This window comes from Pseudorasbora parva, chromosome 4 (assembly GCF_024679245.1).
Source record: "Pseudorasbora parva isolate DD20220531a chromosome 4, ASM2467924v1, whole genome shotgun sequence".
In the NCBI taxonomy this organism is placed as follows: Eukaryota; Metazoa; Chordata; class Actinopteri; order Cypriniformes; family Gobionidae; genus Pseudorasbora; species Pseudorasbora parva.
The window spans coordinates 20,655,976-20,669,658 of NC_090175.1; the positions used below are offsets into that span (position 1 = coordinate 20,655,976).

A 13,683-nucleotide genomic window follows, 5' to 3' on the forward strand; every position below is an offset into this window, starting at 1 on the left:
CATAAAATCAAACAGTCTGTGAAGCACATCAAATAGCGATACCCCCAATTATCTCTTAGTGGAATGTTTAGATAAACCTTCAGTAGTTTATGCATGTTCATATGTGATGAACATTTATGAATCATGGATTCAACAATAAATAATGCAATCAGGTTTTTAGATGTTAGTAATTAAATTTATCAGAAAGATGTACCATCATTAGGCTAAAATGTCTTTTTAACTGTCCTTAAACGTTATATGGGGATTATTTTTGTGGAAATGTCTTTACACTCAAAAGTATTTAAATGGAATTAACTTGTTTTCCTGGTGTGAGATTCTCCTCTTGTTTTCATAGTCAAGTATTAGTATAGTTATCACATAAGCTTTCAAAGAAGTGAGACTAATTTCATTTAACATCCCACCATGCTTTCCAGTTAGATTAATAATAAACTAATTTTAGACTGTGAATTCCTGACCTATTAGCCTGAAAAGCCAGACCCACAACAAGATGTTCTAGGCTACTGACCTATATCATATCAATAGCACATCAATAGTTCATGGCACATTAGTGTTTTTAATTGGCCACCAGAGAGTTCTTTAATGATCTGCATCTTGGAGCTTTGTGTAACACCTTTGTTATTAAGTAAGGACAATAATTGACCTTTTTTTTTGTTTTTTTGAAGGTGCAAGATGACAAGAAAAGTAAATCAGGAAGGTCACTGAATGAGGACAGCAGAGATGAACATAGCGATAAAAAGAAAAGCATTTTCTTCTCCTGGTCCAGAAATAGAAGTTTCGGAAAAGGATCTAAGAAGAAGGACCTTGGAGAATACAGTGAGTGGATTTACCATTACCATTTTACAAGCGCACTTGCAATATTCATAAACTTTCGCATGTTTGTCTATGTGCTTCTCATCTCCTTGAATATTTCCTCCATTTTCTCCAATTCCCCATGCATTTTCCAATCTGTCATTATGAATGCTATTTGTCTTTCACAGCAGGCTTTACAGGTAGTAACGGACGGAGAGAATCACAGGGCTCTTTGTCGTCTGGTGCGAGTTTGGAACTTGCCACCTCTGGTTCTGGAAAAAACGAGGTGGGTCGAATGTTTCTGACTCGAGCGGATGTTGGTCTGTCTATGATTGGCATTCTGTTAAAATGACCAAATATAGTTTTTTGTATTAAAACAACCCAATCCATTAATAATGATAACAATTATGTTATTAAGAGTCATATTTTGTCGTTTTTTTGTATATTTATTTGTTTTAAGAATATATCCTCAAATTATTATCTCCAGTTTAATATAACTGAATACCATTGTGTGTGTGTGTGTGTGTGTGTGCGTGTGTTTATTTCATTAATTTGCATTGTTTATTCCTTTGTGTTCCTCTGTCTGACAGGGTGAGGTGTCGCGTAACTCCATGTCGTTGTCCGAGCGTGCGGTGCGTCACTGTAACATTAACCTTCCGGATGGCTCATGCTGCTCAGTACCCATCAGGCCTGGCATCTCCATCAGAGAGGTGCTCTTAGGCTTGTGCGAGAAGCTCAGTATTAATCTGGCTGCTGTGGATCTGTTCCTAGTGGGAGGAGAAAAGGTAACAAGCCTGTAAACTGTAGTTACAGGGTGCTAATTTTGTTTTGTGGTAAAACTATTCAATAATGATCAACAATTAAGGTACCTTCAGTTTTGCTTTTGTCTGGTGTACCTTTAAAGATTACAAATATTTTTTTTTTTTTTTTTTTGTGGTAAGTGCTGCATTTATGTGTGTGTGTACGCATGTGTGTGCATTTGCATATTTTGATACTGCAATGCTGTAATAGACTATAATAGCATGTATTGTCCCTGTAAAGCCTTTAGTGTTGGACCAGGACTGCATGACACTATGCTCCAGAGATCTGCGGCTGGAGAAACGTACGCTATTCCGGTACACACCTGTTTATCTGTTTTTATCTCTGTCTGTCTATTCATTCATCCCTTCATCTATAATTTCTGTCTGTCTTTATGTATTCATTTCCTTTTTTTACTTTTCGAATCTAAATTAAGTCATTCATTATCAAACAGTCATCAGGATTCAGTTTATTAAAGTTTATTTTCATTAACTTGTCTCTCTCTCTCTCTCACCATCTTTCCGTCACAGACTGGATCTGGTGCCTATAAATCGTTCTGTTGGGCTGAAAGCGAAACCCACTAAGCCGGTTACAGAAGTGCTGAGACCAGTAGTGGCCAAATATGGACTGAATTTAGGAGACCTGGTGGCCAGGATAGTGAGTTTAATATTTGATTATTGTTTACATAAGGAAAATATAATTGTGGATGTATCAAGCTACTGTATTATGTGGGCATGATGTATATTGAGCATAAACAGTGCCCTTCTCATAAAGTAACTTTTTTTTATAATTTACACAAGCTGCTCACTGATTAGTTAGGGCAACTTTAACAGAATACATTCAGCGCTGAACTGATTTATCATAGCATTGTGCACAGAATTCTCATCAAAAACGTGATGAGGTTGTATTTGTATTTGGTGTAGTTAAGAGGCATTTTGGGTTATCAGGTTACACATTAGTGCACAATGATTTTCCATCATGTTGCCTGTTTAGCTGGTTTTGTAGCATATATCGCTATTTGTGGAATAGAGTGAAAGATGGAAGACATCGCACTACTGTATCTTAACATGTGAGATATGTGTTTTGTGATTTTATGAAAAGGATATTATTTAAATATGTTGGTGTTCTTGTATGGACAGAGTGGAGAGAAAGAGCCACTGGATCTAGGGCTCCCTATATCTAATCTAGATGGACTGAGGGTTGTTCTGGAAATAGGAGACCACGTTCCAGGAAAGGGTAAGATGACCTCACACATATAGGATAATCATTCCCACCATCCAGTTTGACTCTTTGATTTCACCCTCTGTAAAACTATATCATGGTTGTGAATACTTCACTCTTTAACATAGTTTGCATGTGGTTAATTTAAACAGAATGAGTTAATGCTCTCCTTCTCTAAACAGACAAACAAAAGCTGGTCCCATCTAAAAGTCATGGCCCTCCTCTGTCTACGCGAAGCCAGTCTGCCACAGTAAGAACTCAATCTCCAACAACATCCATCTCCTCCTCTCTCTTTCTTTTTTTGTGTTTTTGGCCTGTGTGTGGGGAGTCTGTGCATGGCTGGCTCCCCTATTCTTCCCTCTGGTCTGAAGGCTGTGTATCTGTGCATTTCTGGGCCTGGATGTTCTAACCCATCTTCTCGAATCACAACCCACTTCTTTTCCTTCAACACACCACACCGTTGTGAGGAGATAGCTGCCTCTGTCCGCCAAGAATTCCTTGGTTCAAGGGTTCGTCCTTTGAACAAACTCTCTAGTCTTTATAGTTACTGATAGCTGTGTGATATGTTGAGAGAAGTGGTGGAAAGACAAAGTGAAGCGTGGATGTTCACCGATTTTGGGTGTTGTGGTGGCGTGCTGTGCTGGTGGTGGTTTTTCTGCAGTGAGATGCTGTGCTGTATGGAGATTGACTTCAGTATGCTTGCGTAGAGTGAATATGTACACTCAATTTGGAGATAGTTACTAGAGGCCCACCCTACAATGCCCCTGTAGTTTTAGCCCTGCTCCCCAGAGAAAGCCTTGTAGAAGAGGCGGTTCTCATCCACGCACCCTTAATGTGCCCCATTCTCATTGTCGCTACCCAGGGGGAGGACAAAGCGGCAGGAAAAGCTTCGGCTGTGAAAACCAGGGCCCAAGTGGAAAAGCGAAAACAGAAAAAGCTTAATATAGATGAAGCTGAAGGTAAAAAACAATTCCCCTTTCACTTTCTTGAATAATCTCTTTTTCTTTGACTTAGATCAGCGTTGATGTTGATCCTGGCTACATCTTATGCTAACAAAGTCTCTGTAGCAACACTGGCTGATGTAGCTAATGCTAACACAAGCACACCTTGAACTGGCAGCTGCAGTTGTTGCCTAGGTCTTGCGAGAATGCTTTCTATCTCACGCTTGCTATAATGTGTCAAATGTGTGTCGCTTGTCACATTTCAACAAATGAAATGGTTTAAAATTGTGTGTGTTGTCCAACCAGAATTCTTCGAGCTCATATCCAAAGCACAGAGCAACAGAGCTGACGACCAGCGGGGCTTGCTGAACAAATCTGACCTTGTCCTGCCTGACTTCTTGCGCCTCGATACGGAAGCAGATGCCAACAACCTCAGCTCCACCCCCCTCTCCCACAAGAGCCGACCCCGATCCAAGGAGAATGGCTCCGCCCTCAGCGCCAGCCACCAATCGCAGAGCCTAGATTCAACGTTGGAGGGCAAAGCACCTAGACGAGCCCTAATGCCTCCCAATAGCGCTCTCAGAAACACCACAGACCGAAATCCACCACCATTCAGTTCCTCACTATCCCCGATTCCACACTCGCAAAAAGGGGGCTCGTCCGGGATCACAGACTGGAGGAGCGACGGAGGGGTGCAGGCACTGGAGGAAGAGGAGAGCGGCACGGACCTGACATTTGTCGCAGAAGGCGACATCACAAGCCCTAACAGCTCTCTCCTTCACCAGTCCCACTTTCCTTTCTCTGCTTCCCCAGAAAGAGCGTACCTCCTGAGGGAGGGCCCTTACCAGGAAAGCTGGGCTCGATCAGGTACCTCTCCTGTGTGAACAAACTACGCTCGCATGTATTATCCTCACCTCTTTCTGGTCCCTCCTGAAGATGTGTGTGATTTCTGAGTGCTGTGGATTTGCTGTGCTTTTCATGATAAGCCCTGTGCCAAACCCTGGCAAACCACCTCCTTCCCATGTACATTTGACACCCTTTAAGCACTTTAACGAAGAATCAAAAAAGAGACTTCTACCTACAATGCATTTGATGGTTTATTTTCTTTCCTGAAAGTATTTTAAAACAACTAGCCACACACAATCTTGACAATCATTAACGTCAACAGCTTTTTTTCCTCAGAGAGAAACAATATAATTATTGTAGCCAGTCGGACTTATTTGAGGTCAGTAGTGAACTGAAGCGATCTTGCTCGTCTTCTGCATAACTCTGCCCTGTGGCTGATCACATGAAGGCCTTAACAGGAGCCACAACTGACTGAACTAAACATGTGATAATTCTTCGTCAACACTAAATATAAACTACATTCCGGATGTGGTGTGATTGAGGTGTAAAGCACCCTTGTCTACGCATGAATATATTTATCTGTTGTTCAAAAAGTTGTTCAAAAGATGTGAATACACAAATGGATAAAACATAAACAAGCACAATCAGTTTTAGTAAGACAGAGGTCTCGCCTTACCTCTCTGCGGTGACCAGTAGCGTGCCTTCCATGAACCTGTCCATGAAACCTAAATATTGACAAAGAGTCTTCAGTAACTCCTCATGACCTCACATTTCTATATTTCAATCTTAAATGGAGACCTCAGACCGTATTCTTGTTTTCTTTTTACATCGTATTCTTACAAAAATGCAATTCAACAATGTGTAGCTACGCAGATCACTTCCTTTTATCACCCTTATTTCCATTTTTTTAAAGATACGTTATCATATGTTATGTATTTAATCGTGTAATAAAATCCTAAAAAAGGATTAATTTATCCCAGATGAAACTTAATTATATCTTCCAGAATGACAAAATACTAAATGTGTACATAGTTTCTGTTACAGATGTGTGATTTATTGCTATGTTGAGTTGCCAACGTTGTTGAATTGCCCTCCATTCTGACACTGAAATCATTTTCAGTTTTCTGTAGCAGTCTTTTTTGTAGACGACCAATATCTCTGCTCAGATTGATATTTCTGCAAACTTGTAAATAGAGTTAAATAAATGTTAGGGGTGAGATCTCTCTCCCTTCCTCTCGTTGTTTATTTCTTGTCTTATCTCTTTCCAATACCTCACACACTCCAAGTAGGTAAACGCATGCATTCATCTACACAAGTTTGATAATAGACCTATGTATTGTTGTATTCTAAAATGTATCAAAGCACAAATCAAAGTACGACGCAAGCGCAAGTTACCTTCTCAGTCTTACCACTAGTCTAGGGCTGAATAGACATTAACTTACGCTGTATGCTTCTAGCCAGTTTTCTCCCTCAGGGTAACTACTGTCATGGCAGAGCATTCGTTTGAAGGGACTCTTGCTGAGCAAGTTACTCTATAAAAGTGTACAATAACACAAATTACTATACTGATGTGTGTATAGTAAAGGGTACTCTGCAAAAGCATTGATGTTTAAGTACTACCAGAGTGTCATCATGATGTCACATACACACTTCGGTGAGTAAAAGACTGAAGTATGGATTAGTGCATAATACTTTGCCATATTTTGATGGTGCTGCACCTCAAGAACATGGAAAACTGATTTGGGGAGGTTGATTTATACTTCTGCGTTGAATTGAATTTATACTTCTGCATCCTTGTCCGTGTTGACATGCAATATAATTGCACGTCATATAATTATGCAGAAGTATAAATTGGACTTAAATCACCAGTACTTTTCTGAGGAAAGAAACTTTATCACTTTCTATTGAAAAAAGTATCTTGACAGAGCTTTTTGAAACCAAGTTAAGTTAAAGTACATTACTTTTCAATGTTGTGGTCAGTAAGCTTTTTTTTCTGCAAAGGCACAATATTTAAGATTTTTTGATTAAAATATACTAAAACCACTAGAACAATGTTATATATTTTGTTGACTTGTGTACTTAAATGATCCCAAATGTTTCCAAGAATGTTTAAATCTAGAGATATAATCTATTTAAACAAGGACACTGACCGTGTCCGTGCTTCGTCTCATAGTAGCCAGCCGAGTAGCATTATAACTTTCAACACACTCAAATGTATGTAATATGATAAAACGGCGCTGCATTACCCCCCATATACGCATGACCGTAAAAAGCGGAAGAGGTCGTCTGTGGCATAATAAAAGTTCTACTGCTCTCGAGCCGTGTGTCACGCTTGTCTCTCATTAGCAATAGCTCCAGCGGCATCATTCTGGTCCAAAGCCTTTCAGCCCCACCTTGCTTCATACTATTGTAGCGTTAATAAATCTTTCATACATTAGATCATCCATGAATATGATTTCTGCCCAACTCCCATTGGATTCTTTCCCACCAGCTGTAGAGGTAAAGAAATCGAATGATTCTGTGAAATAAAACCGCCATCAATCCTTTGTTTAGAAAAAGCAACCTCCAGCAGTGAAAGTTACATATCGTGCCTTTAAATTGATCTTTTTTCTTTTTGTTCAAATAAAGTCAATGCAGTTTTTTTTTATATATCATGGTTTCCACAAAAATATTAAGCATTCTAATACTATAATTTTGCTGTTTGATAATAATAAGAAATATTTCTTGACCACTAAATAGTTAGTTATGATTAATGATTCTGAAAATTCATCTTTGCCATCTCAGGAATAAATAAAAATGTAAAATATATTAAAATAGAAAAGTTATTTTAAATTGTAAAAAATATTTCACAATATTACTGTTTTTACTTTAATTTTGATCAAAGAAGCGCAGCCACGGTGAAGCATAAAAAAGCATAAACATAGTTCATTTGTGTTTAGCTTAGTTTGAAAAGAGTACCACATCCTTCAGAGTTCCAGAAAAGACAAAACCCCAAATAATTCTCAGATAAGATAGTTTATCATTTCCTTTTCCTGTTATTGAATGAAGAATACACCGATTAGGTGTCTACACAGTGTAGACATAAAGCTTTAACGGCACAGCTGATCACGTGATGAAACTCTCTGCTCTCAGAAGCCTTCTTTAATAACTCCTTCACATTCCCCTCGCCCCACTTCCCCCATCGTCTGTTTTGTGCTGTATGAGTGAGGCCGTTCTCAGTGCATTAGCTATGCACAGAGGCCTAGTTAAAGTGAATGGCTGGTTAGGCAGGCTTTGTGTTGTTTGGATGCCGGTACTGGGCTCAGACAAAACCAGCCTCTGTTTCCCTTCAGTGCTCCCTCTCTCATCCTCCACCAGAGGAAGTGTCCTAATTCTGCATTGTCTCCCTCTGTACATTTCACGCTCCAAAAGAAGGGAAACCCTCTATAGAGAGAAATCATAATGCTGTCGTAATTTGACCATGACGCCAAATTGTTGCACGATTCCTCCTCCTGGTGCTCTCTTGCTTTATATATTTTCATATCTTCATACATTTTATCATGCGAGAACTGCTTTGTACACTCCTTTTTGTTTTATTAGATTAGATTAGATTAGATTAGATTAGATCTTTAATGTCATTGTAAATGTTTATACAACGAAATTATGTTGGAACAATCTAATTTGCAGCATAAAAACAATTAATACAAAAATGTACATTCAATTCATAATTATTGCATTAATGTCAGCAATGACTGTTTTCTCTATGCGAAGTACTAAAAGAAGCCAGCTTTGTTAGGCAATTTTTCAACTCTGGACTTGAATAAAGTGATTAAGAGAAGAAACAGACATGTTTTGATTGATGGAACACTTTTATTGACGATGTATTCACCGGTCTCGATGACTCATGTTTGGCCAGACAGCCTGAAAATAAAAGGAGCTACTTATAGGCCAATAAAACATGAGTTGCATCACTTATGCAACAGAGAAGAAGGCGTTTAAAGGTAATTATGAGTAAGACATTCATTGTGAGAACAAGTCTTCCAATTTACAAAGCCACACTACTGTGCGGTACCAGACCAGATACGATATATTCCATCATGCTTCCAATGTCCCAATGTTTTGAAATGAGGTAATAAAGTCGGGCTATTTATAGACTAGTTAAAGGGTTAGTTCACCCAAAAATGAAACATCTGTCAATAATTACTTAACCTCATATCATTCACTCGTTGCATTGCAATGACAATAAAGCTTCAATCAATCAATTCCAGACCCATTCCATAACCCATTTTATAAAGTAATGGAATACTTTTAGTGCGCAAAACCCCCCAAAATGTTAAACCGTCGGCTTACCATTGGCCGACGTTGTTCACATGAACACCATGACGCATGCGTGTGATGTTTAGGCAGGAGCTAGCCAATGGTGAGCCGCCGTTCTGCCGTAGAACTCAGAAGCACTGCACTGTATTTACTGTGTCACGAGCATGTCTTTGCTACCTTTTCTGGACCTTGAAAATTGCAATGATGTTGCTGCCTATGGCTGGTTCAGAGAGCTCTTCGATTTCATTAAAAATATCTTAATTTATGTTTCAAAGATGTGAACGACATGAGGGTGAACTAAACCTTTCAACTACAGTCTGTGGGGCATTGTGTTTTTTAATTAAAACTAATCAATGATATAATATATCATTTAAGCAGATTTCATTAGTCAAATATTTTTGCTCAAAAGCAATAAGGGTTTCAATAGATTTGCAATCAATTTCCATTATTTTCGAATTATAGCCAGCTTTAACGGGTAGGTTTCAGTTACAAAATGTTGCGTTGAATACAAGTCTACTTAGCTAAGGGATTTGAATTATTGAATAATTTGTATAAATCTATTAGTTTAAAGTAATCGTCCAAGCGATTAAATCACATTTTCCAATGGTACATATGAGAGAGAGAGAGAGAGAGAGAGAGAGAGAGAGAGAGAGAGAGAGAGAGAGAGAGAGAGAGAGAGAGAGAGAGAGAGAGAGAGAGAGAGAGAGAGAGAGAGAGAGAGAGAGAGAGAGAGAGAGAGAGAGAGAGAGAGAGAGAGAGAGAGAGAGAGAGAGAGAGTGTTTAGGCTGAACCAGTTCACTAGAATGAATCAGATTTTTCTATAGATCCAGAAGAATTTAAAGGTCGGCCATTTTAATTATTTCCTCAGCTGAGCTGAAACACCAGGGTTCACACCAAAAGAGATAATGATACATTTATTCCTATAGTGCACTTAGCTTTCACACTGTCATTTCTAACACAATGGCTGCGTCCAAATTCGTATACTCCCTTGAGTAGGTACTTATTTTTAATAAATATTTCACAACCTCATACTGTGTGTAGTATGAAGTATGAACTATGAATGTAATCTGGACATACTTTTTTCGCCATGTTGCCCTAATCACATGACCTATCAGAGTCCATTACGTGACATAACCGCCATTTACAAATCTTCTCCTGTGACCTCATAGGATAGTAAAGGGTCCATCGAATGCACATTTTAGAATATTGCCGGAAGAAGATGATCATCCGGGTGTTTTTCCCTACTCTGTAAATTTGTAGTAGGAGTACTGTAAATTTGGACATACTTCTTTTTCAGATGCAACCCAAACCTAAGATATACAACAATAAAACTGTTTTAAAATATTTTATGAGGTCTATTTTGCAAAGGAACTTACCAAACAATGCTGTGTGCTGGGCTAGATATGCTCATTGTATGTGCATACATATTATCGTAGTTTTACCAGCAAAGAACTCACATAGAGGTTATAAAACAAAGATCTGCGACTGATGCCTGTACTGAACTGTGCACCATGGGTTTAGATGGAAGCGTTCACACTTATTCAAATGAACCACATTAACAGAGCGATCGCAGTCTTTTTCAGGGTGCTTACACACTAGAACTTTTGGTGCGCACCCGGGTTCTTGACATCAGAGATTGGTTCATTTGGATGTGAACACTGTTCTCTGAACTCGTGTGCACCCGCAAAACATACCCGGGCCGGGTCCACATAGAAATGGTGGTTTGGGGTACAGTTCGATGATTTTATGAATGGATACTAAATCGCAGAAGTGAAACGTAATTGATGTATGATACGATACAACTGTTTGTGTGCTCTCACTCACTTTCCTGACAAGCAAGACTGACAAACTGCAAGCAGTGAGCATGTAGACTAATTTCGGCTTCCCTTACGAAAAAAAAAAAAATCCCATAGTTTTACTACAAATAAAACCAAAAAAACATGATTATTGTAGTTAAACCATGCTAACCAAAAATTTAACCATGGGTTTACTAATCTAACCATAGTTTAACCATGGTATTTGTGGTAAAACTGGTAATCAATTAGCCAAAAAAACAAAAAACAAAAAAAACATGGTTACTACACTTTTACTATAATAAAACCATGGTTATTTTTCGTAAGGGTTCTGCAAAACTGGACTCCCTCACTCTTTAGAATATTTGCAGTACTTTTGCAGCAGATAGACACAAGTAGTGTTATGTGCTGAAGCTTTGAAAAAGAATACAAAGGTTCAATAACCAAAAATATAAAAATGAGGTGAGCTATGCATTTTGTTGTGTCGTTATCATTCAACAAGCAGCTGCTTTGATGCAAACACACCGCGATTCAGACCTAAATTATATAGGGCTAATATGACAAAATCCAGCAGGATAGGGGGAGACACCTAACCGATTCAGACCAGACAATTGAACCAAGGTTGAATGAATATATTGAACCAAACCTGCCAAGTGAGAAAAACTGTAAAACACAGAGCATTTGGTTACACTTCAACACATTAAATATGCCCTATGTAATATTTTTTCAGTAAAATATCCAAAAACCGCTAGGCCAGTGTTATATATTTGTTCAATTGAGTACTTAAACTATCCCAAATGTTTCCAACTATTTGTAAATTGTGAGAAAATTGCAGTGTGCAACAAACTTCCCAGCAGCCACCAAGCAAACACACAGAGTAACGTCATAACATTATTTTCAACACACTTAAATGTATCCAATATGATAAACAGAGCTGCGTTACCTCATACTCATGAACTGAAAAGCAGAAATGGCGCCGGTGATTGTAGCATAATAAAAGTCCCACTGCTCGCGAGACGTGTGTTGGAGAGTCACGTTCATCTCATTAACAATCGCACCAGTGGCCTTGCTCAGCTCCACAACACTTTGCCCTGCTCTGCTTTACACTTCTGTAAAGTTAATAATCGCATCCATCAACATGATGAGTCCTATCCCGATTCTTGTCCACCGGCTGTGAGGTGAAGACCACGTCCCAATATTCTGCGTTCAAACTTGGCGTCATCAAACTACACCTTTGTTTTGAATAGGGGACCTCTAGCAGATGAAAACAAGTTACCAACATTAGCAAATCAGTGTTGGCAACTATTACTATTTTTTTCAGAAACATAAATAGTGTAGCTTTTCCATTCACAAGCTACTTATAGTGCACCTTTAAGTAGCTTGTGAATGGAAAAGCTACACTATTTATGTTTCTGAAAAAAATGGTAATGTCGCTACTTTTAGTAGTTGCCAACACTGATTTGCCAATGCAAACTCAAAATGATAAATGCTTGGCAAAGTCCTGTTTTGGATAAGAAAATTGACTACACTTAGTAATCAAATTCTATTATCTATAGGTGGCTACATTATGGAGACGATTTAAAGAAATTAAACAGATTATATCATAATTTGTCATTTAAATGTACTTCCATTTTAACTGTAAAGAAACATTTGCTATTTTTGTTGGACAGAGATCCCCATCTGGGTAGGCTAGCTAGGACTCAAGGACTCAATAAATCCACAGGTCATGTTCAAGTGCTTATGGTAAGACCTTTGCATCCGACATGTTTTAAACATCTGCTTGAACTTCAATAACAGGAAGACTGCTTTTCCCATGAAGAGTCAGAAAGAGAATCCCCTCAAAGTCACTGCTGACGCAAACACCTTATATGACAGCGTTCTTTGAAATTCATAATGATGAGCAAATGTTTTACAATGTTACTAAAAACAAGTCTTAGAAGGTACGTAAATTGCACAAATACGGCCAAGACAGAAGTTATCGGTAATCGCATCAATACAGGGCATTCAGGGCAACTTACTAACTAACTAAAGAATATGAGTGAGATGCTGAAAAGAGATGGTGCTCCATCTAGTGGCGGAGGCAGATCAGTTACTATTGAATTACTGCCTGTAAAAAGCATGACAGTAATGTGCTAATAATGCGACACTTTTCAGACAGAGTTTAGATTTTAAAGTTTATAGGATTGCTTAATTTGAAGATATGTGCAAACGATTGATGTCTTATTGCAGCTTTTTCACATGCTTTAAGATATGATCTTAATGCTTATAATGAAGACAAATGACCACAGCGTTTGCAAAAAAGCAAGTAGTTTTACATAGTGCCACAAGGGGTCAGTGTGTAACTCTAATCACTCAATACAAAGCAGCTCAAATTCAATAGCCTACACAACCAATCTCCGTTCTGTCTTAATCAGCCACTTTTCCCTCTAACGCATATCTTTAACAATCAGCAGAGTGTATCGACAATGATAGCCTTTGTAATTTACCTTATCTTCCTTTACTTCCTTAGGTCACTCCCAATCAGGTAAGAGAGCAGAGAGTCTAATGATAACCCATGGACACTTCTTGTGAGGATAGTTATGGATTGCATGTTTAATGAGTTTGAATTTAGTCTGAAGGAGTCTTCATAGTGGACATTAACAGCTTAAAATCAAGCAAACAAGTCAGCCACTCATCTCATCATAGGCTGCACTTTCTTCTAGTCTCATTCAATTGCATGTCGCTAAGCAACCTGGTGAGGTATGCATGTGTTAGTGTTTTGTATCTGTTCTGCTGTTTTTTTTAAGTGTTTTATACATGTTTCAACTGGTAAGACTGAAAGACCAGAAAATGTGTTTAGGGTGGCAGATATTTTTTTTTTTCTCATCATGGCGTTTTAATGTGCAGAAGCTAAAATCTTGAGCCAGTTTTAATTTGTCAAACATACAAGATAAGTAGACTACCTCTAAATCAACAGAGCATGATGAATTAGGTTTGCCCTTTTATGTCTCATAAGGGCT

At 38.4% G+C, this 13,683-nt stretch overlaps 1 protein-coding gene across 5 annotated transcripts in view; it reads left to right on the forward strand.

Annotated features, from left to right (window-relative positions):
- The window catches only part of rgs12b (regulator of G protein signaling 12b), a 49,280-nt gene extending 43,440 nt beyond the window's left edge, over nt 1-5,840 (forward strand). For 2 of the 5 annotated variants that reach the window (XM_067441255.1, XM_067441256.1), the window contains exons 10-18: nt 663-813; nt 978-1,075; nt 1,380-1,574; nt 1,831-1,904; nt 2,118-2,244; nt 2,727-2,823; nt 2,991-3,058; nt 3,671-3,767; nt 4,056-5,840. In XM_067441255.1, coding sequence (XP_067297356.1) covers nt 663-813; nt 978-1,075; nt 1,380-1,574; nt 1,831-1,904; nt 2,118-2,244; nt 2,727-2,823; nt 2,991-3,058; nt 3,671-3,767; nt 4,056-4,633 — 1,485 coding nt within the window. In that variant the 3' untranslated portion in view covers nt 4,634-5,840. The remainder of the gene's footprint in view (nt 1-662; nt 814-977; nt 1,076-1,379; nt 1,575-1,830; nt 1,905-2,117; nt 2,245-2,726; nt 2,824-2,990; nt 3,059-3,670; nt 3,768-4,055) is intronic. The other 3 variants (XM_067441257.1, XM_067441258.1, XM_067441259.1) reach the window with 3 other exon arrangements.
- The last annotated feature ends 7,843 nt before the right edge of the window (nt 5,841-13,683 follow it).